Raw genomic sequence first — 25938 nt, 5'->3', positions numbered from 1 at the left:
CCACCTGTGAATACTACTGTATGCAACTGGACAAGATATTAACCATAAATAACCAGCTTGAACCAGTTTGAAACCATGTAGATTGGTTTCTCATGGTTAACATGATTTTTTACCTGTCTTGTTTGCATTTATACATTTCCAAACCTCCATCTGTCTTAACAGCACGGTCCTCCACCACCATGACTACACTAGTCGAGATCAAGAATGACGTGAGTCTACATCCAACACGTTCGTCCAAACGCACCTTAACCGATGACCTGTACACCACGTTCAGCTCCCCCATGGCCTGGATCCTCGTGCTGGCTCTCGTTGTAACCTGGTCGACTGTGGCTGTCATAATGTTTGACCTGCTCGACAGCAAGGGTATTGAAGGTAGGTCTAGGTCTCTTATCTTGGTCTAATTCCCTTCGATGGGGAGTTATTTTGCTACAGTTGTCCCTGAAGAGATTATAGCTTGTGCGCAGCAGTCAATTTTTTACCTGATTGGGGTCTTTATATTATTTATTAACTCTCAGCTTAAAGTAAAACATGACTCAGATGAGGAGTATTTGGATGTGTGGATGAGTTTTTATGATGTGATAAAGCACCAAGCTTGTTTTCTTGCTGAATGTTTATCAGCAGTGCCACAGAGCAAACTTGTGAGGCTTCTAAGACCAGGAGGGAGGGATATTGACTGGTTCCTGATAGCATTGACAGTGACAAGGATAGATAGGGTGTTCTGTTGGCCAGGTTGCTATCAGCCACTGTTGCACTCACATGGAGTCAGAGAAAAGTCCTTGTAGGACACAGTTTTACTTTGTATTACCACCAGATGATTCAGTACTTTACAATCCAATCCTGATGAAAAGAAGATGATAGAACGACTGTTTTTGGTTCTGAATTGCTTGAAGTTGCAGCCATTTGCTCCTCAGTGTGATTTAGTTTCATAATGACAATTGTGATAGTTTAATAAAATTGTCATTGTTTAGATGGATTTATTACAGTCATTGAGATCACATCTCATTCACAATTCATTCCATCACAAGGTCTTAGAACACAAACACATAAACCCATTTTTTCAAGTATTTCAGAAAGGAAATATTAGACTTTCATGTCATGTAGTTCACTACATGATTGCACTGCCCCAAATTAGGCTTCACATTTACATTTACTTATTTTTATTAAGTTTCCCTCCTTTTTCCATCCTGTCCACCACCATGTTTCATCTTGTTGCCACCCAATAAAAACCCCATACATTATACTGTGACGACCCCTGTTTACAACCTGGTAAAGACTCTCTGCCTGCAGTTCAGTACTAATGCCAGTTGTGTGTGCATTTGTGTGTTTTCCTGCATGCAAACAGGAAGCAACTGTCACTCTCATCTCAAAATTTACTGAACCATGTAATCTGTCATGGACACAAGTAACATCACTTCCTATAGACTGTCTTGCATTCCATTCAGTGTGACACTACACCTTTGACTTTGTGGTATTGGTGAAATGAATTGTGGGACTAAGTTCACTTTGAAAGCAGATTGCACAGTGCTTTGTTTCAGATCGAATATTTTATTTACTTCAATCATCTCCATAAAAAAACAAATCTCCTATGGAGTACTTGTACTGCACAACTGTGCCATTTTTTGCAGTATATAAAAAAAATAGGATCTTAATCAGGATTTTTGTCTTACTTTACGTTAGTAATATCTAAACACCTATAAAAAATAAAATAAAATAAAATAAAGTCAGGTTTTGGCAGAATGTAGCTAAACCACTGGCAGAGAATATGATCTCCTGTTTTGAGCATAGTTCTCAACAGTTAACCCCAGTTAGAAAAAAAAGGTCACCAGAATGTACAAGAGTGTTCGTCTTTCAAACTCATGTGGATAAAATAATGGTTTATTTTGGTCTCAAAATGAAACATACAAATGGCAAAATATTACAAATAATAATAGTATTAATAATAATAAAAAAAATAATTGTTTCCGATATTTATATATATATATATATATATATATATATATATATATATATATTTTTTTTTTTTTTTTTTTTTTTTTTTTTTCAAATGAATTTGTAGTTCCAAATGTTGCTGTGCATTGAAATACAACATGAAACTAATTTCAGCTCAAGAGACAAATAAATCTTCTTACTTATTAGCCTATATTTAAAAATATGTAGGCTAAGTCTATCACAAACGTCATAAATTTAGACCTCATTTCATATGGGTTTTTATGAGGGGTATAAAACAGTATGGCAAATGCTTGTGGCAGTAATTTCATCGGGAATAAAATAACATAAAGGGAATGAACACCATTTTGATTCTAAGTGCAAAATGGCCCCAAAAAATCAAACACATGCTGCAATTATGTTAACAAGAATCTGAAATTCTCAAAGCATAAAAATACTGAACTTTTTATTTCAATAAGTGCACAGTATATAATTTCAGAGACTTAAAACCATCATTTTATTTGAGCCAGCATGACATCAATAAGCTTTGTGCTATATGCTTGTGTTGACGTCTACTTTGCGATATTGCTTACAATAAGCCTCAAATTATTATCTTCAATCAATTAATTTTACTCTAACATCAATAACTATGCTTTGAAAGCACTGAAGCGTGACTTCGTTTATTAACTGTTCTGTATTGAACGGCAACATCTCTTTGCCATGCAGAATGATTTAATTATTTTTTCATTAAATGCATTGTGCAAAACAATGATATTTCACATGTAGAATATTAATGAAGTATTCTATGTTGCAGATAAGGAATATATACTTTAATTTCCCTCTTAAAGAAGAGCTAAGCCTGAAGAAATGGGCTACACTATGCAGAATCATGGGCAGGAATTTGGCTCTTTGGCCCGTCTTAACACAGCCTTGCATTTACAGTCTTTACCATTTGTCTTCAGGTGGTCTATAAGGGTTGTACTCAACTGGTTTTGTTCCGAGAACCCACATTTTGTAATGTACATAAAGACCCAACACAGTACTAAACCTGTCTACCCTACAAAAGTCAACAGAAATATCCATAAAAACAAACAATTCATCTTTCTTATCTTTGCTAGCTGTCTTATTTGCACCAGAAGTCACACCAGTTGAGAGCCATCGGTCTGCAAAACTATAAAATACTTATATATAAAATACTATAAAACTATGTACTTTCACCAATTACATTGAATGGCAATAATATTGTGATGATAATAAATATTTTTTTAAGGTACAAGACATATCAGGATTAAACTGACACTGTAAACAAACACGGTTTAATACACAAATACTTCACGGCTGGTAACAAACTTTTTGAGTTGACTTTACTGTCGGAAAGCTGTGGTCATGAAAAGAGGAGTAGAGCTCAGAGGACTGTGCAGTGAAAGTGAAGGGTGAAGCCTCACTCACTTTCAAGACGAGACCACTGTGTTCCCCAGTGGCGTGACAGATTCTTTTGGGAATCATTCCCCTCATGCCTGTGTTTCTAAGATCTGGTATAGTCTGTGTCTTCTTTTTGCCTGGATCCTCAGTCACATAACTGTTCTATGCAACTCTATAATTCTAAGAACATCTTAGATCAACATAATTGGTACACATGCAGCATTCACTTTCCAAGCAACTGCATCTGAGTTCCTCAGAACACTGATAAAATTTAAACAAAGTACAACATGTTTGTAGCTGTAATAAATAGAACCAAACCTCATGTTAGTCTTTTATACTGCTTTCTGTGATGTTACCAAGTAGGGCTTGTTATTTCATATTTCTTGTTGGTCATGAAGAAACATTTCAATCAGCCCATCTATTTTTCATGTGTTAGTTATCCTACTTGGCAAAATCCTAGCAGCATATCATAGCCAAGACAAACTGCGAGCTAGAGCTTCAAATATGCAGAGTTATCATGCACATTAAGAAACAGATTTTTAACACCAATGACATTCCTGCAAAAATAAAATAAAAAATAATAACCATTTCTTGATAAGAATTATTTTCCATTATTTTTCGTAACAGAATTAAGTGAGATTTAAAAAAAAAATTGCCAGAGGAGTAAGAAAAATAATTTTATAATTTATTTTTTCCTGCATGCCATGTGAAGGGCTCTGGATTAATCTTTTTTAAGGATGTTTAGAAAGAAAGAAAGAAAGAAAGAAAGAAAGAACGAAAGAAAGAATCCAGATTAAGAAAAGGATTTCTGAATTGATACAAAGAGCAGGCGTATTCCTTTATCATAGATCAGACAGAAACCAGCACTTTTGTGCTCCGAGCTCTCTCTACTTTGTCCTCAGGATAAGTTTAAAACATCAAGGCATTCATTCAGTTTGAGGTCACTGTATCTTAATTTAAGCATTCATCTGTATGGCTTTGTGTCTCTTATATTGATTTCAATGGTTCAGCAGCATTGCCCAGAGAAAACTTTATTGGAATTATCTGTTATAGATATCCACTTTATCTATTTTTTTTTCTCTGTAGGATAAATAAAAATGGAAACAAATGTGACACAAAAACTCGTAATTATTGTGGTTATAAAGCATGTTAGATTATTGGTCTTCTTTTTAATTGCAGATTTTGGTATCTTGGCAAATCTGATCAGCTTGAAACACAGCTGAGAACTCAGCTTCACGAGTGAGATTATAGGGTCTTCCTCTTTACAGACACATTTGAGAAGCAGAAGACATAAGCAAAAGTTTGAATTTGCTCTCATTGTATTCTTATTACTGTCTAGAGATATTAAAGAAATCGCAATTGTAATTTTCCTTTCCTGTGAGTTTACGTCACACTCAAGCACCCAAAAATGTAAAATGTTGTCAGTTTTGAGTGTGAGCGCTTGGACGGCAATATGAATTTCCATGAAATAGGTTAAAAAGTTAATCAAACAAATGTCACTGAATTCATCAGTATTGCATTAGCATTTCTAGGTAAAGGAGATGTCACAATAACGTTATGAGGCTTGAATTTCAATGCAGGCGTAAGCAGACGTGAGAAAAAGAAGAGTGTGACAATTTCATTTGATATGAAGCAGTAAATGCTCTAAAATATAGACCATATAATACAGTGAATTATGTAACACATTCACACTACATACAGTATCCTGCCTCTTACATCTGTTAGTTTTTTCGCAAAATGTTAATGTTTGTGGTTTCATTTTCACTCAGCCGAAAGTGTTTTTGTAATCTCTGTGACATGGATAAACATGTCTCTTTTCACACCTACCCTGTGATGTTGTGCCATACGTGCATGTATTTTATTTATAATGGTGGCTACATTATCCTGATTATCCTGCCTAGAGTTTTGAGCATGTTCAGTGAGGACGACCCAATGAGAGCATGTGTGTACATAACCTTGAGTGTGTGTTATTATCCCACACCTCTGCTTCTGTGTCTCTCATCTTTACAGGATCTCAGCCTCACCATGTCAGGAAAACATTAAAGGAAGCAGGCAGCCTTAGAGGCAAGCCATATTATATCTTACACATACAGTAGTGGTCTTGGTAGGCAAAACATTTGAAGTTGTTATTTAAATGACTAAACCAAGGTCATTATTATAAGGTATTAAAAATGTGACTAGAAAAAAAAATTAACTGTAAATTTAATTCAGTCATCCTGAACAGCATCTTCCAGCAGCATTCTTAAGAGAAATAAACTCTTTACAATGTCAAGGTGAATGTTTTTGTAGATCAATAAATATGATGTGTGCAATTTTCATTGGCCCTAAAATATTGACTCCTTTCCCAATTTAATTTGGAAACGATAAGTAATTCACATGCCGATTCCGCAGAAAAACATTGCAATCAATGGAGAGACTTCTGTTTGCCTGTTCAATGGAAGACAGGTTTTTAAACAACTATTCAATTATTGACTTTTTTTTTCTCAAATTGATAAAATATAATTTATAAAGAAATAACAAACTTCAATAAACTGATATAATGAATTATGATTAAGCAATATCAACCTAATAGGCTTTTTAGATTTACAACGTTTTGAAATTAAAATAGCTTTACTGCACATCTAATGTACATTCTGATTTTAACACATTCTTGAGAATTTTATAATGGCAACAAATAGCTGGCAGCCAGAATATTCTATAATCAAATACTAATTTATTCTAATGGGGTAGTAAACATCTGGTAAAATGGCTTTGACTCGGGTCATGCTGTTTGCCTGCTAATAACTGCAACCAGACAGGCACTCCATGATGAAGTGTGAAATATGAGTATTCCTGTGAAAGAGCAGTGGAAAGCAGGAAAACTCAAGAGTCTCCCTAAATGAAAACACGTTTTTCTGACTTGGCATTTATATTTGTATCTGCATATGCAAGCATACACCTAGCTTGTTTTATATGGATGTTCAGCCTTTTTCAGTGCAGAATTTTACACTGCAATCATTAGGTTGTCTTACTGAAGATGCCATTCAATAATGATAGCACACTGATAATCTGAAAGTAAAAGCAGCACAGTACATTGCCAAAAGTATATACATTATAACACCTGCTTCTGATAAAATTCTTTGGCTGTTGCAGCTAGAAAACTGCATGTTATTTTTTATTTAATACTGTCTTGAATAAGCTATTTCACATAACAGATGTTTATATACTGTACTCCACAAGACAAAATAAAACTGAATTTATAAAGATGACACCATTCAAAAGTCGACATACCCTTGAAACTTAGTACTCTGTGTCATTTCCTGGAGTTAAACTGCCTGTTGTTCTTCTGAAAAATCCCCCAGCTCCTGCACATTCTTTGGTTTTCCAGCATCTTCTGCATATTTGACTGCTTTCCAGCAGTGACTGCATGATTTTGAAATCCATCTTTTCAAACTAAGAACAATTGAGAGAATCACCCTCCGGCTCTTAATGCATTGTGGTGCCTTCTTGAGCATCAATAAATGTTTTGACCTTTTGTAATTCTTATGTATGAGTCCCTCAATTGCCCTCAGTTTTACTGCTGGAAAGTGGTCAAATATGCTGGAAAACCAAAGAATGTGCAGGAGCTGGAGGATTGTTCTGAAAAACAACAGGCAGTTGAAATTTTCAGGACAAACAAGGCACTCGTGAACAACTAACACAACTTTGTAAATTTTCATTATACATCTTATTTTGCTAAAAATATGAACATTTTGCAAATTCTGGAAGGGGTATAATTCTCATTCAAAGAGTTGTCTTTATTTTCATGACTATGAAAATTGTAGAGTCACACTGAAGGCATCAAGGGCTATTTGACCAAGAAGGAGAGTGATGGGGTGCTGCGCCAGATGACCTGGCCTCCACAGTCACCGGACCTGAACCCAATCCAGATGGTTTAGGGGTGAGCTGGACCACAGACAGAAGGCAAAAGGGCCAACAAGTGCTAAGCATCTCTCGGGGAACTCCTTCAAGACTGTTGGAAGACCATTTCAGGTGACTACATCTTGAAGCTCATCAAGAGAATGCCAAGAGTGTGCAAAGCAAAAGGTGGCTACTTTGAAGAACCTAGAATATGACATTTTCAGTTGTTTCACACGTTTTGGTTATGTATATAATTCCATATATAATTCCACATGTGTTAATTCATAGTTTTGATGCCTTTAGTCTGAATCTACAATTTTCATAGTCATGAAAATAAAGAAAACTCTTGGAATGAGAAGTTGTGTCCAAACTTTTGGTCTGTACTATATATATATATAATGCTACAATCTATCCAATCTATGTCACTGTTAAAATATGAATATTATTATAGAATAAATTACAACAATAATAATAATAATAATACTAATTAAATTATTTCTAGGCTAGTAAGCAGTATGAAAAAGTAATAATGTCCAATTTAAACAACAAAAGCAACAAGTGAACAAACTGAATGTCTATGATTTTGAATCGACAAATGGTTAAAGCATTCACTTTTCACATACTTTTGGCCATTTCATGTATTTTGTTAGTAATTACTTTTGAACTGTATGATATAGAGAAAAATATTTTTAAGTGGTTTTGTAGAGCATTGAGATTCAAAAGACTGAAAGGTTTGAGGTTTTCTCTGTTGTTAGATCTGGTTTAAACAGCTGTGAGTGAATGTATGTTGAACGCATTGAAACGTGTCTTAAGATGCCCTGTCTAAAACGTGCTTTTAGGAGATATACAGCACATCAGCCCTCATCCCATGAAGTCGGTGAGTGAAGCCACGGAAGACTCTACTGATTGGATAACGTCAACCTTGACTTTTATGACTAATTTGCTAGCACCGGAAGAGGAGGAGGAGCAAGGTATATTAACTTCTAGCCTTCATTCAACATTAACAGCACGATTCCATAACAAAGTGTTTACTGTTATATCAACAGCATCTCAGAAACCACAGACTAACCCACAGCGGTTTGATCTGACGAGCCATGTGTACTAATAGGTCTTATTAGAAATCTGAGCTGGCTTTTAAGGTCATGTTTTCCTCCTTCTACAGAAAAAACAAAACAAAAAACAAAACATGCTTTAAATGGTTTCCCAAAGGGATTAAATAATATCATGGATCATTTTTGTGGCAATTTTTTATTTCAGGCAATCTATATTCTGATACATTATCACCTTGAAAATTCTGAAAAGGGTGGTACAGTAGACTCGTAGAATAGCAAACAATGCTGCCATTAAAACTGACACTTTTATTATAAGCAAATATAAGCCTTAATCTTCAATCAAAATCTCCAAAGATAAATAAAGCCTATGCTATGAAGATTAAATATGTCTTATGAAGTAATGAACCTACATTTTAATGTCATTTACTGTCTGGCTAAGTACCAGTGACCACAGAACTGTAATCAATTAATAAACTCCCACATCTGCTCAAGACTCATAATTACACAAACATGAAAAGCTACAGGATTTACATTACTACATTTAGTAACATTAGAGCACAAGAGTTTGGAATCTTCCCAGTCGAAATACAGCAGAAATAAATGTTTATGGAGCTGTCAGAGGACAAAGGAAGTACACATATGCACAAGTGAAATTTTCAGAAACATTCATAAAGAGAGCTCAAAAAAAAGAGACACAATAGTGACATTGCCGAGATTGTTGAACCAATAACACGCTTGACTAAGATTCCTCATAAAAGTCACCTTGAGGTAGTCATTTAAAATAAATGCATGTGGATTGACATCCACATTGCTTCAGCAGCTCCAGTTATCAATGAATGCTTTTCAAATTGATGGTTACCTCACATACCAACAGAATCTTAAGTGGGATATATCATCTCAGCAAAAAAGAAAAGAAAAAAAAAAGGCAAGAATGCAAATTAGCTTATACAAACTTCTAACAACACTATGTACACACAGATTATACATTACACAGTTATTTATTTATATATAACAAATGCATAACTTCCCATTACCAGTGGCATTTCGTCGCTTCTTTAATGCCCAGACAGCCAATCACAGTGTGTTGGTAGGCTATTGTTTTGAAACTTGAATAATGTATTTAACTGAGGTACGAGTCATTCACAAGCTCCACGTGCAGGTGTTGAACTTAATCAAGTCTTTTAAATTGCTGCAAATGATAGGATGTTTTGTTTCAGTGGATTGTAGGTAGATATACGCTTAATAATACATTATTTTGGCTCCCTGTGCACTTTAGTAGGCCTAGTCCCTGCTTGAGGCAGGAGAAGCTGCTCCAGACGCTTTAGTACGTGAGTGAAGTAAATGATTCACTTTGAATCGTGAACCTATTCAGATCGTTTGTTAAATCCTCTAAACGATTCATTGATGAGAACCGTTTCATAAGTGTGATTCCAATGATTTGTGTAACTCACTAGTTTTGATTCCAAATGGCTGACAGAAATAGGTACGGTAGCCGAGACAGCTCATCACGCTGCAACTTAAGAGGTAAATATATTATTCATCAATATATTTTTCTGTTTCAACATCTTGTGCAGTGTGGTCAGTTTAATTCAAGTTCCAACTCATGATCTTAAAGTAAACTCTTAATACACATATTTATATTTACATTTACAGCGTATGTAGGTACTAGCTTGATCAACCATATGATTAACTAAACAATCACTGAACATGACATGGTGAGCTGCATGAAATTGAAAATTACAGCTATTAAACTCCTACTTGGTGAATTGGCTACTTATGTATTTTATTGTGTGATACACCCTATAGAGTTACAAACAAATCCTTGTCATTTAATAATATTGAATTACCCTGATGTATTGTTTTTGACAAATGCTACAAACAGAGTTTACTTTTTTATGTACATGCAATGAGGTCAAAAAAAGAATTTCAGGGTCAGGAGCAGGTTTGTGCAAAATTAATTAAATAATTAGCTCCCTTCCCATTCAAAAGTTGACAGGTATGGAATGAATTGCAATTTAAATGATGCATTCTGGAAAATTATGTGTTCATATTATCAGTTCAATACAATATGCATTTCCATATACTATATGTGGCATTTCAGTGTCAGTTATGAATGGTGCACAACTTGATTTACTAGATTTGATAGTACTAGGCTATACATATACAGTAATGGGAATTTATGAAAATAGCACAGATATTCAAAACATAAAGCAATTTCATAATCATGTCTGTAAATTAGAAATATAGATAAATACAGATGTATTTTTGTATCAGACTGGAGTAAAACAGGCTCGCCAGATCAAATCACTGGCCAGACAAACAAGCTGATTAATTAATCATTTGAATTGTAGACATGTAAAAGCCTTACCAGGCATAAAGGTAGCTTCACAATAATTTAGATTTAAACCTGTTATCTGCATGCAAATTAAATATGTAAGTGAGAAAGACAAAGATTGCAAAAAAACACTGTGTGTGCACTGGTGTTTGCATGCCCTTTTTTTTATTTTATAGAAGACCTTCAGGGATATGGGAATAAAATGCTGTGGATCGCAGACAAGCCTTTTCCCATTTCTGAGCCACATTTATAATTTATTCTACTCTCATCAATGTTTCAAAAGATCTATTTTGTAGGTTCTTCTCTAACACTGTCTTTTGTCTTCCTTCCTCTTTTACCGATTTAGGTGAGCGTCATTTTGTGAGGAAAAAAGGTTAGTATCAAACTCTGTGCTTCACTTTGATCATGTAGCATAGACATAGAACTTTGGCTCGCAGGCCCTGGATTGAGCATCTCTGACTTAGAGTCACTGTGCCATATAAACAATTGCATTTTTGTAGCGTGCATTAAACCTCACATTATCCAACTAACTTAATCAGTTTTTCTTATGTTCTGTGTCTCTCTCCTCTAGGAGAATTCTTGCCACCGAGGAAAAAAGGTTTGTGTCTTGATGAGCGCTTGATGAGATTGCATTCATTAGCGAACACATAAACTATCAGCATAACAGATAACAGTTTGCTTGAGTCTGTAATTAACATATTTATATTACAGTTGCATTAGGAGGGCAAGCATTAGAGTATTTTGTGGAGAATGGGCACTAAGCAGTCATTGATTGCGTTGTTACATTCAGTGCCATTCATAATCATTTTCCTTTGTTTTCACACACCCTAATTGTGCTCCCATGCTAATCAGTGTTCCATAAAGCTGCATGTATTAGTCCATTAACATCTTCGTGAAATGATCATTAAGCCACCTCTAAATGGAAAAGCTAATGCAATCAGAAAGCATCTAAACAACATTATCAGTTTCAGCTAATGCAAATGTTTGTGAATAAGAGTAGTCTCATATATACAGGTCCTTCTCAAAAAATTAGCATATTGTGATAAAAGTTCAGTATTTTCCAAAATGTAATGATAAAAATTTAACTTTCATATATTTTAGATTCATTGCACACCAACTGAAATCTTTCAAGTCTTTTATTGTTTTAATACTGATGATTTTGGCATTCAGCTCATGAAAACCCAAAATTCCTATCTCAAAAAATTAGCATACCAGCCTGGTTCATTACTCAAAACCGCAATCATGGGTAAGACTGCCAACCTGACTGCTGTCCAGAAGGCCATCACTGACACCCTCAAGCGAGAGGGTAAGACACAGAAAGAAATTTCTGAACGAATAAACTGTTCCCAGAGTGCTGTATCAAGGCACCTCAGTTGGAAGTCTGTGGGAAGGAAAAAGTGTGGCAAAAAACGCTGCACACCGAGAAGAGGTGACCGGACCCTGAGGAAGATTGTGGAGAAGGACCGATTCCAGACCTTGGGGGACCTGCGGAAGCAGTGGACCGAGTCTGGAGTAGAAACATCCAGAGCCACCGTGCACAGTGTACTTTTTTCGGATGAAAGCTAATTTTGCATGTCATTCGGAAATCAAGGTGCCAGAGTCTGGAGGAAGACTGGGGAGAAGGAAATGCCAAAATGCCTGAAGTCCAGTGTCAAGTACCCACAGTCAGTGATGGTCTGGGGTGCCATGTCAGCTGCTGGTGTTGGTCCACTGTGTTTTATCAAGAGCAGGGTCAATGCAGCTAGCTATCAGGAGATTTTGGAGCACTTCATGCTTCCATCTGCTGAAAAGCTTTATGGAGATGAAGATTTCGTTTTTCAGCACGACCTGGCACCTGCTCACAGTGCCAAAACCACTGGTAACTACTGTGCTCAATTGGCCTGCCAACTCTCCTGACCTGAACCCCTTGGAGAATCTGTGGGATATTGTGAAAAAAAAGTTGAGAGATGCAAGACTCAACACTCTGGATGAGCTTAAGGCCGCTATCGAAGCATCCTGGGCCTCCATAACACCTCAGCAGTGCCACAGGCTGATTGCCTCCATGCCACGCCGCATTGAAGCAGTCATTTCTGCAAAAGGATTCCCGACCAAGTATTGAGTGCATAACTGAACATAATTATTTGAAGGTTGACTTTATTTGTATTAAAAACACTTTTTCATTATTGGTCGGATGAAATATGCTAATTTTTTGAGAATTTGGGGTTTTCATGAGCTGTATGCCAAAATCATCAGTATTAAAAAAATAAAAGACCTGAAATATTTCAGTTGGTGTGCAATGAATCTAAAATATATGAAAGTTTTTATCATTACATTATGGAAAATAATGAACTTTTATCACAATATGCTAATTTTTTGAGAAGGACCTGTATACTAAAAGTCTGTATTTGATTATATGGGTGACAAATTTCCTGTCATTTGTCATATTAACACTTAAGGGGACTCTGCAAGCTTCATAAATTGGTGTGGCCCAGTTTTGCTTTAAAGGAACAGTCCGTAATTGCTGAAACAGGGACACGTAAGAGACCAAGAAATTAGTTGTGCACTCCTAAGGCATATAGGCAATGTCACTGGAGGACTATGATATATTGTAACTATTGTTCTAAGAGGATGCTATACACCGTGTAGTAACACAGTAATTTCAGACGCTGTGAACTGCCCCTTTACAATGCCTGTTATTGTAAAATGTTCAAATAACCTTCTAAAGATGCTATGATATGGGTAAAGACCATTTTCCTTCCTGTGTGGAAAGAGGAAATTAGGGTGGGACATATTTTTTAAATAACCACAGATTATGTACTGTACTTTTGTAGACTAAAACCTGGAAACCAGTCAGCATTTTAGCCCTTCCGGTTCCATCATCCTGAACTCAGTGAGTTTTCTAAATGGATTTTTGTTAAAATGCCTGACATAAGGTCCGTGGATAATACAAGCTTTTATTTTATGACGTAAAATACATCAGTAATACCCCCATGTGATTTTTAAAGCTTTTACTTGTCTTGAAAAAGGACAGGCTGAATGGGACAACAGAAGTTGTCAGGAACATTAAATGTCATCATCCCAAAAAGAAAAGAACTCTTCAATTCACTAGTCCACTTTTAAAGCTTCACTGTGTTCATAGTACTCTTGCAAACTACTCCAACTCAAACTTTGAGAATTTTATATATATATATATATATATATATATATATATATATATAAAGACGAAAAGAGCTGTCAGAAACCTATTGGTGGTGACATTGAAATCATGCAACCATGGAATAGTTTTTTATAGCTTACATTTGACTTTTTACATTTGCCAAAAAGGACAAAAGTTGCATTAATTTGTTAAGATTGTCAAAATGAGCACAATGGGTAAGAATCATAAACTTTTGTTGGTCACGGAGCTTAATTTCTGCAATAATCCAAAAGCCAATGTCAAGGGAACCAGGTTGGTCTTCAAAAATGCATAATTACTACATACTCTATAGATATAAAGATTTGTTTACACTATACACTAAAATGATTTGTATGATTATTATTTGAGCATTTTGAAGACCTCATTAAGCTGTTACTAGGAAATCAAAACTGTCACATATTTTACAACAGGTAAGAAAAGATTACCACAATTTCAGTTTCATGCCTACTTTAACAGACACTGCTAAATATACAAACATTTGTAATTTTGCCAAATATCATTACGAGGTCTCATCCAGTTATGATTGATGTACTCCTTTATCAATCCATCATTTGCATACTGAAGGGATTATGTCAGAGTATAACACTAATTTTCAATATATAAGTCTTATTATATGTTATCCATTACAGCTTGATCCATTACACTGATATTTCTGAAAACCTAATGATATAGTTGCAGAGATATGGGCCAAGGAGATGTTAGAAGAGGAAGGGGATTATGAGGAGGAAGAGGAGGAGGAAGAGGAAGATGAGGTGCTTGCTCATGAAGAAGAGGAGGAAGAAGAAGAATATGGGGATGAAGAGGTAGAAGAAAGTGATGAGGAGATCGTAGAGGAGGAAGAAGAGGAGGAGGAATTAGCAAAGGAAGCGGTGGTGGAGGAAAAGAGAAAAGAAGAGGAGGCTGAAGAAAAGGAGAAAGAGGAAGCTGATGCTGATACTGAGGAAGAAAAGGAAGATGAAGAGGAGGAAGCAGCAGCAGAAGCTGTGCAGAAGGAGGAGGACAAAGAAAAGGAGGAAGAGGAAGCTGATGCAGAGGAAGAAAATGAAGATGAAAAGAAGGGAGTGGCAGCAGAAGCTGTGCAGAAGGAGGAGGAAACAGAAAAGGAGGAAGAGGAAGCTGATGCTGAGCAGGAAGAAGAACATGAAGAGAAAGCTGCTGCTGCTCCTGCTGTCAAAAAGAAAGATACTTCGATCCCTGCTGAACCTGATGAGGAGAAAGAGGAAACTGCAGAACAAGTCACTTCTAAAGAAACTGAGGAAGCTGATGATGAGGAGGAGGAGGAGGAGGAGGAGGACAAAACTGATAGAGATAAAGAACCACCTGAGGAAGAAGATGGAAAAGAAGATACTCCTGCTGATGATAAAGATGATGACCAAAGTGAGGAAAAAGATGATGACGATGAGGTCCAAGAGGCTGATATCGCCATAGCTGTTGAAGTACAAGAGACTGGTGAGGAATCTATACTTCTTAAAGCTGATGGTGATTCAAAGCTATTAACAACCATAGAGGAGAGTGCTGCTAAAGCTGATTTAGCTGACTCACAAGATGGCTTAAGCGCTACTGATGACCATGATGGTAAGATAACAAAAGAGCTAGCTGACGATCATGGTGAGGTTACAGAAGACAGTCTTAAAGATGAGACTGGTGCTGGACTGATAGACGCTGACTCTGAGAAAGATATAACACGTGAAGTTGAGGGTGTTTTTGAGGAGCCTGAGCTAGCCGATGATGTTGCAGATAAGGAGGAGCAGGAGCAAGAGGGAAAAGAGGAGGGAGAGGAACAGATAAGGGGTGAGGATGATGATGCTGCTGCTGATGATGATGATATTATAGTAACAGCACCTGTAGTTAGTTCCGAACCAGGTGGAGATGAGACAACAGTGGTGGCTGATGAAGATTGTGACTCTTCACCTGAAAAAGGTACCAAGATTATGGTTTTTGACTCTAAAAGATCAAATATTTTCAAAATAATAAATCATCTAGCAAGTGACATAATAATAATAATAATAATAATAATAATAATAATAATAATAGTTTTTACACATTCATTCTCCCATTGATTTCATTGGAATACTATACAAATATTGTAGGCAGAGGTTCCTGAATTATCCTGCTGCAGCACTGTTTCTGAATCTACATTGTGAAATAGACAGCATAACCAATGTAGTCTGATCCCAGAACAACTCTCTGGTTCTTTTTAGTGAATCAAAAGCATACAGTGTGACCAGTGTAGTCTGATTTCCAAAGGAATGAGTCAAAGTCTGGTCTTTTTAGTGAACCAAAATGGAGCGCATCCAGCGTAGTCCAATTCCCAAATGAATCACTCTGAAATGGTTAATTTTAGTGAATCAAAAACATACAGCACAACCTACATAATCCAGTTTCTGATGGAATGACTCTTTTTTTTTGTGATTCAGAAACATATAGCACTACTAGTGTAGTCGAATTCTTGAACCAATCACTCTGAGCCACATTATTTTTAGTAAATCAAAAACATACAATGCAGCCAATATAATCTGTATCCCGAACAAATTACTGTAATACGTTGACTCTTTTTGGTGAAATTTATTACGTTTTTTTTCATTAGTATTTTATAAAATAATGAATGAACTATTTTAACACATTTTGTTTTTTTTTTTTATATTGGATTGTTTTATAGCCTACATATATAAGGCCAGTTATTGGATTGCATTTATTTATTCCTTAATAGTACTAAAAAACAGGAACCGTTAAGAAACCATAACAAGAATTTGGAACTCTTTATATATCCTCAAGAATTCTTTACAATTCCTATGTGTAGGTTTTCTCAATTTTAACTGAATACTTTAGTCATTTTGACATCACTTGCTATCACACCAAAATAGTTTAGTATAAGTTTCTGCTATACATATCCAAATATGCTTTTAAGAAAGGACCCCATTTAAGTTTGTGGTTGAAGTCTAATTCATGCTGAGTGGATCAAAGAACAGCAGCTGGTGCATTGCTGTTCCGCTGCCAGTGAAACAGTTAGAATACATAAGAGACTGCTTTCGTGTCATCTGTCACCAAACACTTGTCTCGAAAAGGGTCATTCAAGGTCATCAAAGTTCTGGATGATCAATGAAAACACTGGAAAGAGATTAAGCCAATATGCACTTGCAAACTAGAGAAAATCAAAATAGGTTATTGTGGCTAGAATGAGTAAAAAGTTAGGAATAGTGGTTATAGTCATTGTTTTAGCTGGAGCAGCACATAAAGTTAATGGTAAGTTCTATGCATTCTGCCTATACCTTTTGCTCTTTACTTAGGTAGTTAAACAAAGGGCAGCTTGACTAACTTAATTTATCTGATTTGCTAATTGACTTTGCACAAAGCCAAACCACCTGTTCCAGCTCCTAACTCGCCGCTGATGATGCAAATGCAATCTGAAGGATCAGTCTCAGTAGAATAATTGAAAAAAAAATTATTCTGTTTGCAAATTAAATCTGATTATATCTCTTTGTCAAACGCTAATGCAATCTAGCCACCAACAAAGGGAACATTTTAGCTCCTGCCAAAATCAAGAGTTCAAGAATAATAGGTCAAGGGAAAATGAATTTTTACTGTTTACTAAAGGTTGGAAAGACTTTGAAACAAAATCATGAATACTTCTTGTGATCTATCCGGTGAGCTTTATAAATATGTTTGCTTTCCTTTCAAAGACATAACAACCCTGAAAGAAGAGGAGAAAGATGAAAAGGATGAAAGCGCAGAGGAGGTGGAAATTGCTGAAAAAGCACCAGAACCAGTCCCTAAAGGTAACAAACATAGCAACAGTTTGCTTGCATGAAGCATATAAAATGAACCAGAAGTAAAATGAGAATATTATGCCAACACTAATGAGCTCCAAGGTTATTGACTGTGGAGGAGTGGTGTTCTACAACAGGCAGAAGTCTGATGGAGGTGGATGATGGGAGAAGAGGGCAAGTGTGTGTGTGGCTGTGGATGTGAGGGTTGAGCAGACCCTAAGGCCTTAAACTTTGATCTCCAACGACTTCCTTATAGCTATTTTTTTCCATCTGCTTCACAGCATTAGGATGATGTTGGTGTGTGTCAAGTTGCTTGATGTTCTGCACTGGTCTCTGCTGCACTCTCAGAAAAAAAGGTACAAAAGCTATCACCTGGGCAATATATTTTCAAAAGGTACAATTTGTAAATATTTAGGTACAAATATGTACACTTCAGGTGTTAATACATACCTTTAAGGAACTAATATGCACCCAGGTAAAAAGGTGTACCCTTTGAAATGGTACCGGCAGAGTGACATATTTTGTACCTTGTTTTTCTGTGTGTATAAAAAGACAAAAAAACGTACTTTCAGTTATAGATCAAAGGGGTCTGACCTCATTTATTATATCCTTGACCGTTATGAAACTGTAATGTTAAAGTGACCATTAATTGAACTTTATTTATTGAGCTGAATATTTAAGAAATGCTATATATTATAGTTTATTTGTTTATTTATATAATAATTATTATTCATTATTTATTAAAATATGTATTTTCAATTATCAATTCATAATAATTTTAATTAGTATATAGGCCATATAATACAGATGTTTTTAAAAATGTACTTTCTTTCTTTCTTTCTTTCTTCAACAGTTTTTGAACAGTTCTTGAAATTAATATTAATTGAAGCCATATTTTTCATTATTTACCTAAAATACATATTTTAAAGATAATGCAAAAAAAGGTGTATCCTCAGCCATGTTGAAATGAACATTATAAAAGCACAAGGATCTCTATAATATGATTTCATCCTGTGAGATGTATTCCTCCCTTTCCAATTATTCTTGTTATTTGATTTATCGATATGGTGTTGAACTAGAATTTTTCTGAATTCCTCCTGAGGGCAAAAGATCCTACTGGGTATCAGATTAAAATCTGGAGAAGAGATTGGGGATAAAGCCATGTGTGTATTGCAAGATGGAAAACTAATCCCACTCTGAGACAGTGTGTGACACAGCAGTATCACAGACTCACAGATGAGTTCAGAGTACTGACTGCTGCTGCTTCTGTCTGGGAACAACAGAATGAAGTGTACTTGTCCGGCAGAGACAACAGTGGAACATGGTGAGACTGTGGTTACACACAGTGCAGAGAACTGATACTTATACAGAGAGATTCAAATACATTTCATAAAAGAGAAAAGCTCATTAAGCTGTCAATTCAAGAGCACCCTATAGCAAACATAACAAGTGGTTGCTAATGTTCTCTGACTTGTTACTAGGGAGTCACAACTTGTTCTGAGGTGTTCTGAGATGCTGTAAACAAAATAACATTTTGTTACAAAGCAGCTCTAAAAAGAGGACAATAGCAGCCAGTCTTTTTTTTCAGTTAAAGTCAGTTCATTGCTGATTCAGTGATGTTATCATCCAGCTCAGTTCAGTTTTCTTCTAATTGTGTCTGTGCAAACAAGTCGATTATATCGCCAGATATAAAGTGTCTCCAAATAAGTGAGCCAAAAAATCAACAGTGGCAAGGAACCCAAACTTCTTATTTGACAGAAATGGAGATAAAAACCTTGGGAGAAACCAGGTTTAGTCAGGGGGCCAGTTCTCCTTTGGCCAGATGAACCAAACATGGTGTGGTTTAGTTCGAGGCAGCATCACAAGCAGTGGTGGACTGGGACAGTAAATCATGCCGGGAATTTGACTCCACCCCAGGCACCTCTGTTGCTGCACATGAATTGACTGCTCTGACTCAAAAGCTGAACTGTCCACCTCCTCTTTTTCAACAGCATGAGCACTTGCAGCACTAGTGCTACTGTTGCTTCCTTAGTCACATTCAAAATAAATAATTAAGAATTGTACACTAGGCTACATATAGTAAGCTAGAAATGGAAAATCTAAATTTCTGGTCAAATTTGCCACTAGAAAAATAATTTATCCCCATATGCAAAACAGTGTGTTAGTTTGTCATTAAGATGTTCTTTTAAAACTTCTATCTTTATATATATTTGTAATATATATATATATATATTTTTATAATAGATTTTATCTATTGTAAGTCGCTTTGAATGAAAGCGTCCATCTGCCAAATTATTACGTAAATATTAGGGTGGAACAGTTCAACTTTTTCACAGTTCGGTTTGTTTTACGGTTTTAGAGTCACGGTTTCGGTACCGTTGTATGTGCTATGTTTATGGAAAAACTAAACTTTCAAAAAATTATTTAAAAAAAAATTAATTTATTATATTATTAAGAATATTCTAACAACAAGCAACAACACAAATAAATACAATAGAGCAAAGATACAAATAAAATAAACTGACTTTCAGGTTTTTTAGGGAGGTCTATAGTTTTTAGGTACATAAAATGAATAAAGTAATCAAATGTAAAACAGCATTGCATTTTGGACTGTAAATTAAAGATTATTCTTTATTAAAGTTACAAAAGCTTTTCAATCAAGAGCAGTGAGTGATTTCTCTGTTGTTGCTGTTCGATTAATATAAAGACTGTCACTTTAAGAGAATGCACTGATACAGTGTTCGTATTAGTATTGAATGAATGGAATATGAGTGAAAGGTTTTTTTTTTTTTTTCAACGGTATTGTTGTAATGTCTGGGAACCCAGAATGCTCATCCATCAACAGCAACATATATTATCTGAACCCTGTTTGTTTTACGTGCTATTTACAGATGCTTTGTCAGATTTAAGTTGAACAGCGGTCTCAGCGCGTGCCGAACCGTGAGTGAAGAACCCAACGGTTCAGTTTTTTCAGTGAAGCTTCCCATCCCTAGTAAATATAAATGTAATTCTGACCGACCTGCTCCCTTACTGGGGAAAATGGCTTGGATTTTGCAGCAATTTGCTGCGTCTGTGGCCAGGGCTTTTCTCCTTTTTATACGTTCCTTCTCTGCTCCTCCTTTGCGTTTACGCTCCATTTTTTACGCGATTTTCTAAGATAAAGCCTGCCTCTGGATATAGTCAATTAGGCAGTGCTTCGCTGATGTTTGGTCATGTGGTGGTGTCATTTACACTCCGCGATCGCCTGATTCGTAGATTCATAAGACCGTCAATCAGGGCTGGACTGGGACAAAAAATCGGCCCGGGCATTTTTGCCCAGACCGGCCCACTATATGATCATAAACACCACCCATCTTTGCACGCCCTTAATTATATGCATACCAACTCCTATTCATTAAAACCACTAATGCCATGTAATGAGTGAGTATAGGAACAAGTGAGAGTTAACAGATGAAATAAGTCAAAATTTTATATTTATTAATACAGTTGAACTATACTCCACAGCGGTGAATCCTAAAACAAGCTATAAGCGGCTCTGGCATAGCAATACCAGTGTTTCTTACAGGATTTTTGTTAAAACTATGGTGGTGTGTCCTCGGTCCTTCTAGGGGGGTTTCGTGAGAAAAGTTTGTGCATTTTAATGTTAAATTCATTAATCTGGTGCACTTTGAGAGTTCAAAATTAAAAGCTCCAACCCATATTCAGTGTGCAAATTAAACAAAGAAAAATTCAAACCTCTTTTAGTTACAGTGTCTATTTACATTACACCTATACATAATAATAGTTATAATATTAATCCAATGACAGTAATAGCCATATTTTGTAAAACAAATGCACAAAAAAATAAAGGAAACTTTCTTAATTAGTTGTACCAATTTCTATACTTGAAAGAGATAAGCACATGATCTTTTATTTTGACGCAAACTGCATCAAGCTTTTATTTTGGCGGAAAACATGGTTTACAAACGCCTCTTATTAAATTTCTAGTGAATTGCGGTAATCGTCAACTATGAAGATGTGGAAATAATCTACGCTCATGACATGGCCTAAGTGTTTTGAAAGTAGTTATGCTTACTGCAGGCTCTACACTTTCTCATCTCTCTCCTGATCCTCCGTCCTCACTATCATCATCTGCCACAGGAGCTGATGAAGGTCAGAAAACATATATTTTGACACAGTTTACAGTGTCTGCTTTAAGGGCCTGGTACTATTTTTTCACGCTCTTTATCTGCACATTCCTTGCGTTTCTTCTCCATCTTTTTTTACAGATACACACTGACACTGCTGCCGCTCGCTCACTCGTTTAAAGTTGTGATTGGGCCAGCCCAGTGTCAATCAAGAAAAGAGCCAATGGGCCGCTGATCTACATGTTTCATGGGCTGGTCTGTCAGAAAAAAAAACTAACACTGACTTTGACCAATGCATTACACCGGCACAAACCCAGCGCCGCCAATTAAGCAAAACAAAACAAAACGAATGGGCCGCCGATGTACAAATTTTATGGGCCGTTTAAAAAAAAAAAAAAAAAAAAAAAAAAATATGAGTATGAGATATATCGGCCCAAAAAGCACATCGGCCCACCGGGCAAATGCCCGGTATGCCCAATGGCCAGTCCAGCCATGCCGTCAATTAATTCGCAGTTGCATACCAGCCTATTGCACGTCATCCTGATCGACTGCACAGCGGCATCGGCAGGCCAGAATGACCGTCACATCGGGAAATGTCCCGGTGCTCCCGATGGCCAGTCCGCCCCTGATCACAAGTCAGAACGTGGACTGGCATCACTCAAAACATCCATCCAGTGAAGAATGGAGTACATCACATGGTGAAAGAGTCAAAGCTGGCCACAGGGTCTATGCAGAGGACCTAGTTCTCATGGTATTTGCTGAGGATTTTTTCCCAAAAATGGTAGATTGGTCTAATTTGAATCCAAAAAGTAAGGCTGATTAGTCCTTATTATTTGACAACCTATAGCAGCCATTCTGAAGACCAGGCAACTATGTAGCAATCATGAAGATAAAAAAAGGCTCAAGTAAGCCTTAATAATTTATAATAAGATTATTTACATTTTTAGGCAAGGATTTGTCAAGACAACATTCTAACTTTAATTAAATTTGTTCAGAGTTTGTTTTCACCTTCAGTGATTTTGCAGCAACATATTTATTTGCATTCAATCTCCTGCTGTTTGTGCACTGGACAGATTAAAAATGTATGTCCAGTTTGTGGGCATTTATATATACTGAATATAATATGGCTCATGCAGATCTCAAGTTGACCGTTGCCTTTATGAAGTGAAAGGAAATCATTTTATTTTAAGACATCCCTTCATTAAATTTCCACAGCAACATCTCTGATCACTACATATTTTATTTTATTTTATTTTATTTTATTTTATTTTATTTTATTTTATTTTATTTTATTTTATTTTATTTTATTTTATTTAAACAAAAAATTTATAATTCAGTATTATTCCATAAATACATTTGATCTGATCATAATACGGTGCACTGTTGCTTTGGCCCTGTCATATTTGGGTTTCTTTTCCACCTTTTATTTTGTTTAATTTTAGTTTAGTTTATTCTTTTTTATTTTAGTTTAGAGGTTTTATTATTTATTATATTTTATTAACAAAACAATGTATAATTCAGTATTCATTACACAATAAAGTGTATAATTATTACTCAGTAAATAAATGGCAGCAATACAATCTGATTATAATATGTTCAGTGTATACATTGGCTCTATCAAATATATTTATATATAAATTATTATTATTATTATTAATTTTTTTTTATTAACAAAAGAGTGTATAATCCAGTATTCAGTAAATGTGTGTGCTTGCTTTGGCCCCATCATCAAGCAATATTTGGGAGTCTTTTTCCACCCATTTCATGTCCAAAAATATCCCAGGATTGCATCCTGCTGATCTGTTTCATTGACAAGGCTACCTCAAATAGATCTGACTTGTTTTTGACTTTACTATTTTGTACTTTAGTTCTTTAAAATGTTGTGCTCTGCAGAAAATTACAGCAATAACATCACCCCATTCCATTTACTACAGAGCGTAGGCCAGAAAAATGAGAATCTCTGCCCTGCCTGCAGGCAAGCAGCAGATACTCTATCATTCCTCTATCAAGAACATCATTAGATATGTTTCACACAACAGAATAAATCCCTGCTGAGAGAAAGAATCCTGCTGCTAGGGGAGAGAGCAAAAATGTGGGACTTGAAGAGATCCATTTTGACCCATGGGGTTGAACAGTCTGCACAGAAAGTACAAATAAAGCACAAAAAGATCTGAACATCAAAGTTGACATTGTGTGGATGTGTGTGTGTGTGTGTGTGTGTGTGAGCAAGTACATGTCCGTGTCTTTTGTCTTTCTATTTTCTTTCTGGGCTGTAAGACTCACCTTTTGTTTTGTTTGCTTTATTTCTTAAAACAGCGTCAGCCAAGGATGCAAAAGAAAATCTTTTTTTATTTAATTTTATTTTATTAAAAAAAAGAAGGTCAGAGCAAAATTACAGTGTAAGAGCTGCTACTGTCTCTAAATAAGCATCTTATTTCACATTACATTTTTTATTCTATTTAATTTTTTATTAAAAAAATGCAAATGCAAATTTACACATATGTAATATATGAAGTTTCAATGGCAAATCAAAGTTATAGTCATATCTTATATATCCATAGTCATATCCTATAATATCCTATTTTACGCCTTTCAATGCCCCTGCTGAGTAAAGAAAAAGAGTAAATGCATTTTGTTAGCTAATAAACTTTAGCACCAAAGGTCAGTGAGAAAACAAAGGAATAAAGAATGCATGCTGTTTTAATAACACAGATCATGTTCTCAGCTGCAGGGTTGAGTGATATCAAAAATGGCATTAGCATTTAAGGTTAAAGACATTTTGAATGACACCACCCTGTAATTCCCAGCGAGCATGTAAGCAACACAATCAAAACCGGATGTTTTAATTACAATATCATTATTATTCTAAGAGACTTTCTTGGAATTCTTGCAGCCGCTTAAAACATTTCCCTGCTTCTCAGCCATTATCTTCAGATTTGTTGTTACTGTTAATCTCCGTTTGTTTTTATTTTTAGCTGGCATCCTTCTTGTTAAAATAATCTCTTTACTGATGGGGTGGTATTTAATCCAAAATTTGTCACATTAATTCTGGCAAATTTATGCAATCCAAACTTATAATGAAGGTGTCATATTTGTATCCTGTGATTTACTACCAACACTCTAAAAATTAATTTCAGTAATAACATTTTGATTTATGGATGTAAAATCTGGAATTGGCCTCTGATGTCATAAGCACATTATGGGTTTTAAAAATAATGACACTAATATATTAATCAGTAGAAGACATTTATCCTCGTGTTTAGCTGATAGTGTGATCTTTATCACCCTGTTTTGATTTAAACAAGGCTTATCTAATATGTCTGTTTTTGAACAGTTCGACATTATTTCATGTACATCATAATAATTTTCATATTTAATATATTTTTTGTGACTGATTTGATTTTGCTGTTGACAAGTAATTCTGAGTGTGCCTCCAAAAGTGAAAAAAAAAGAAGTAACATCAGAGCCGATGTTTCATATGAACAAAAGATGACTAAATGAAATGAATCACTGTAGTCTATGGGTGCTTTCACACTTGGTTGGATTCCCTGGTCCGAACCTGACTTCGATTGCTACTGGTAGGCTACAGTTCGCGGGTGCACACCTGAGTTCAGAAAAAAGCGTTTAGATTACCCAAACGAACCGAACCCTGACATCAAACGAAACCGGGTGCGCACAAAAAATGCTCATGTGGAAGTCCTTAAAAATTACACTCACTATTTTGCATTTGTTTGTATCCAGACAAACAAAAAGAGGCCTCTGTCTGTCCTTGTATGCATTCAGTAATACCTAAAGAGCCTCAAAAAGTCCAAGACACTAAACCAAAGGAAGAAAAAGGTATTTGGTATTGAGTTGCAAGGTCAATATCATGCATGTTGTTTTAAAATATAATAAACAAAAGCCTGGGCATATTTTCAGTTTTCGACATAACAGAGCCATTCTATAGCAAATTACACTGGCCATGTCTCATGGATAAACTGTAGATCTAGTCAGAGACAATTCATCTTGTCATTCTGTTCTAACAAATATTGTGAGCTTTTCATGCAAAAATAACTGATGTTCTGTATTTTGAACATGCAATAAAATATAATCACTGATTGGTAAATGATGTGTACCTAAAAACGCATTTGCACCAGTGGTATAGAAGTGACTGAAGACGTGGACATAACTGTACTATAAATTTATGAAGACACACACATGTACGCACGGATTGAAACAGTATGTGCATGAAATATTGACCATATGGGTATTTTCT

The 25938-nt window shown here is 35.6% G+C and overlaps 1 protein-coding gene across 1 annotated transcript in view; it reads left to right on the top strand.

Moving 5' to 3' along the window:
- The window catches only part of LOC132092863 (cilia- and flagella-associated protein 251-like), a 32385-nt gene that overhangs the window by 3703 nt on the left and 2744 nt on the right, over positions 1–25938 (top strand). Inside the window, exons 2-7 of the mRNA XM_059499287.1 lie at positions 163–372; positions 8067–8198; positions 10961–10987; positions 11186–11212; positions 14462–15709; positions 17470–17565. Coding sequence (XP_059355270.1) covers positions 163–372; positions 8067–8198; positions 10961–10987; positions 11186–11212; positions 14462–15709; positions 17470–17565 — 1740 coding nt within the window. The remainder of the gene's footprint in view (positions 1–162; positions 373–8066; positions 8199–10960; positions 10988–11185; positions 11213–14461; positions 15710–17469; positions 17566–25938) is intronic.

Source organism: Carassius carassius, chromosome 18, assembly GCF_963082965.1.
Source record: "Carassius carassius chromosome 18, fCarCar2.1, whole genome shotgun sequence".
In the NCBI taxonomy this organism is placed as follows: Eukaryota; Metazoa; Chordata; class Actinopteri; order Cypriniformes; family Cyprinidae; genus Carassius; species Carassius carassius.
The sequence above is the reverse complement of the archived record's forward strand: the minus strand, read 5'-3'. Positions and strand labels throughout refer to the sequence as shown.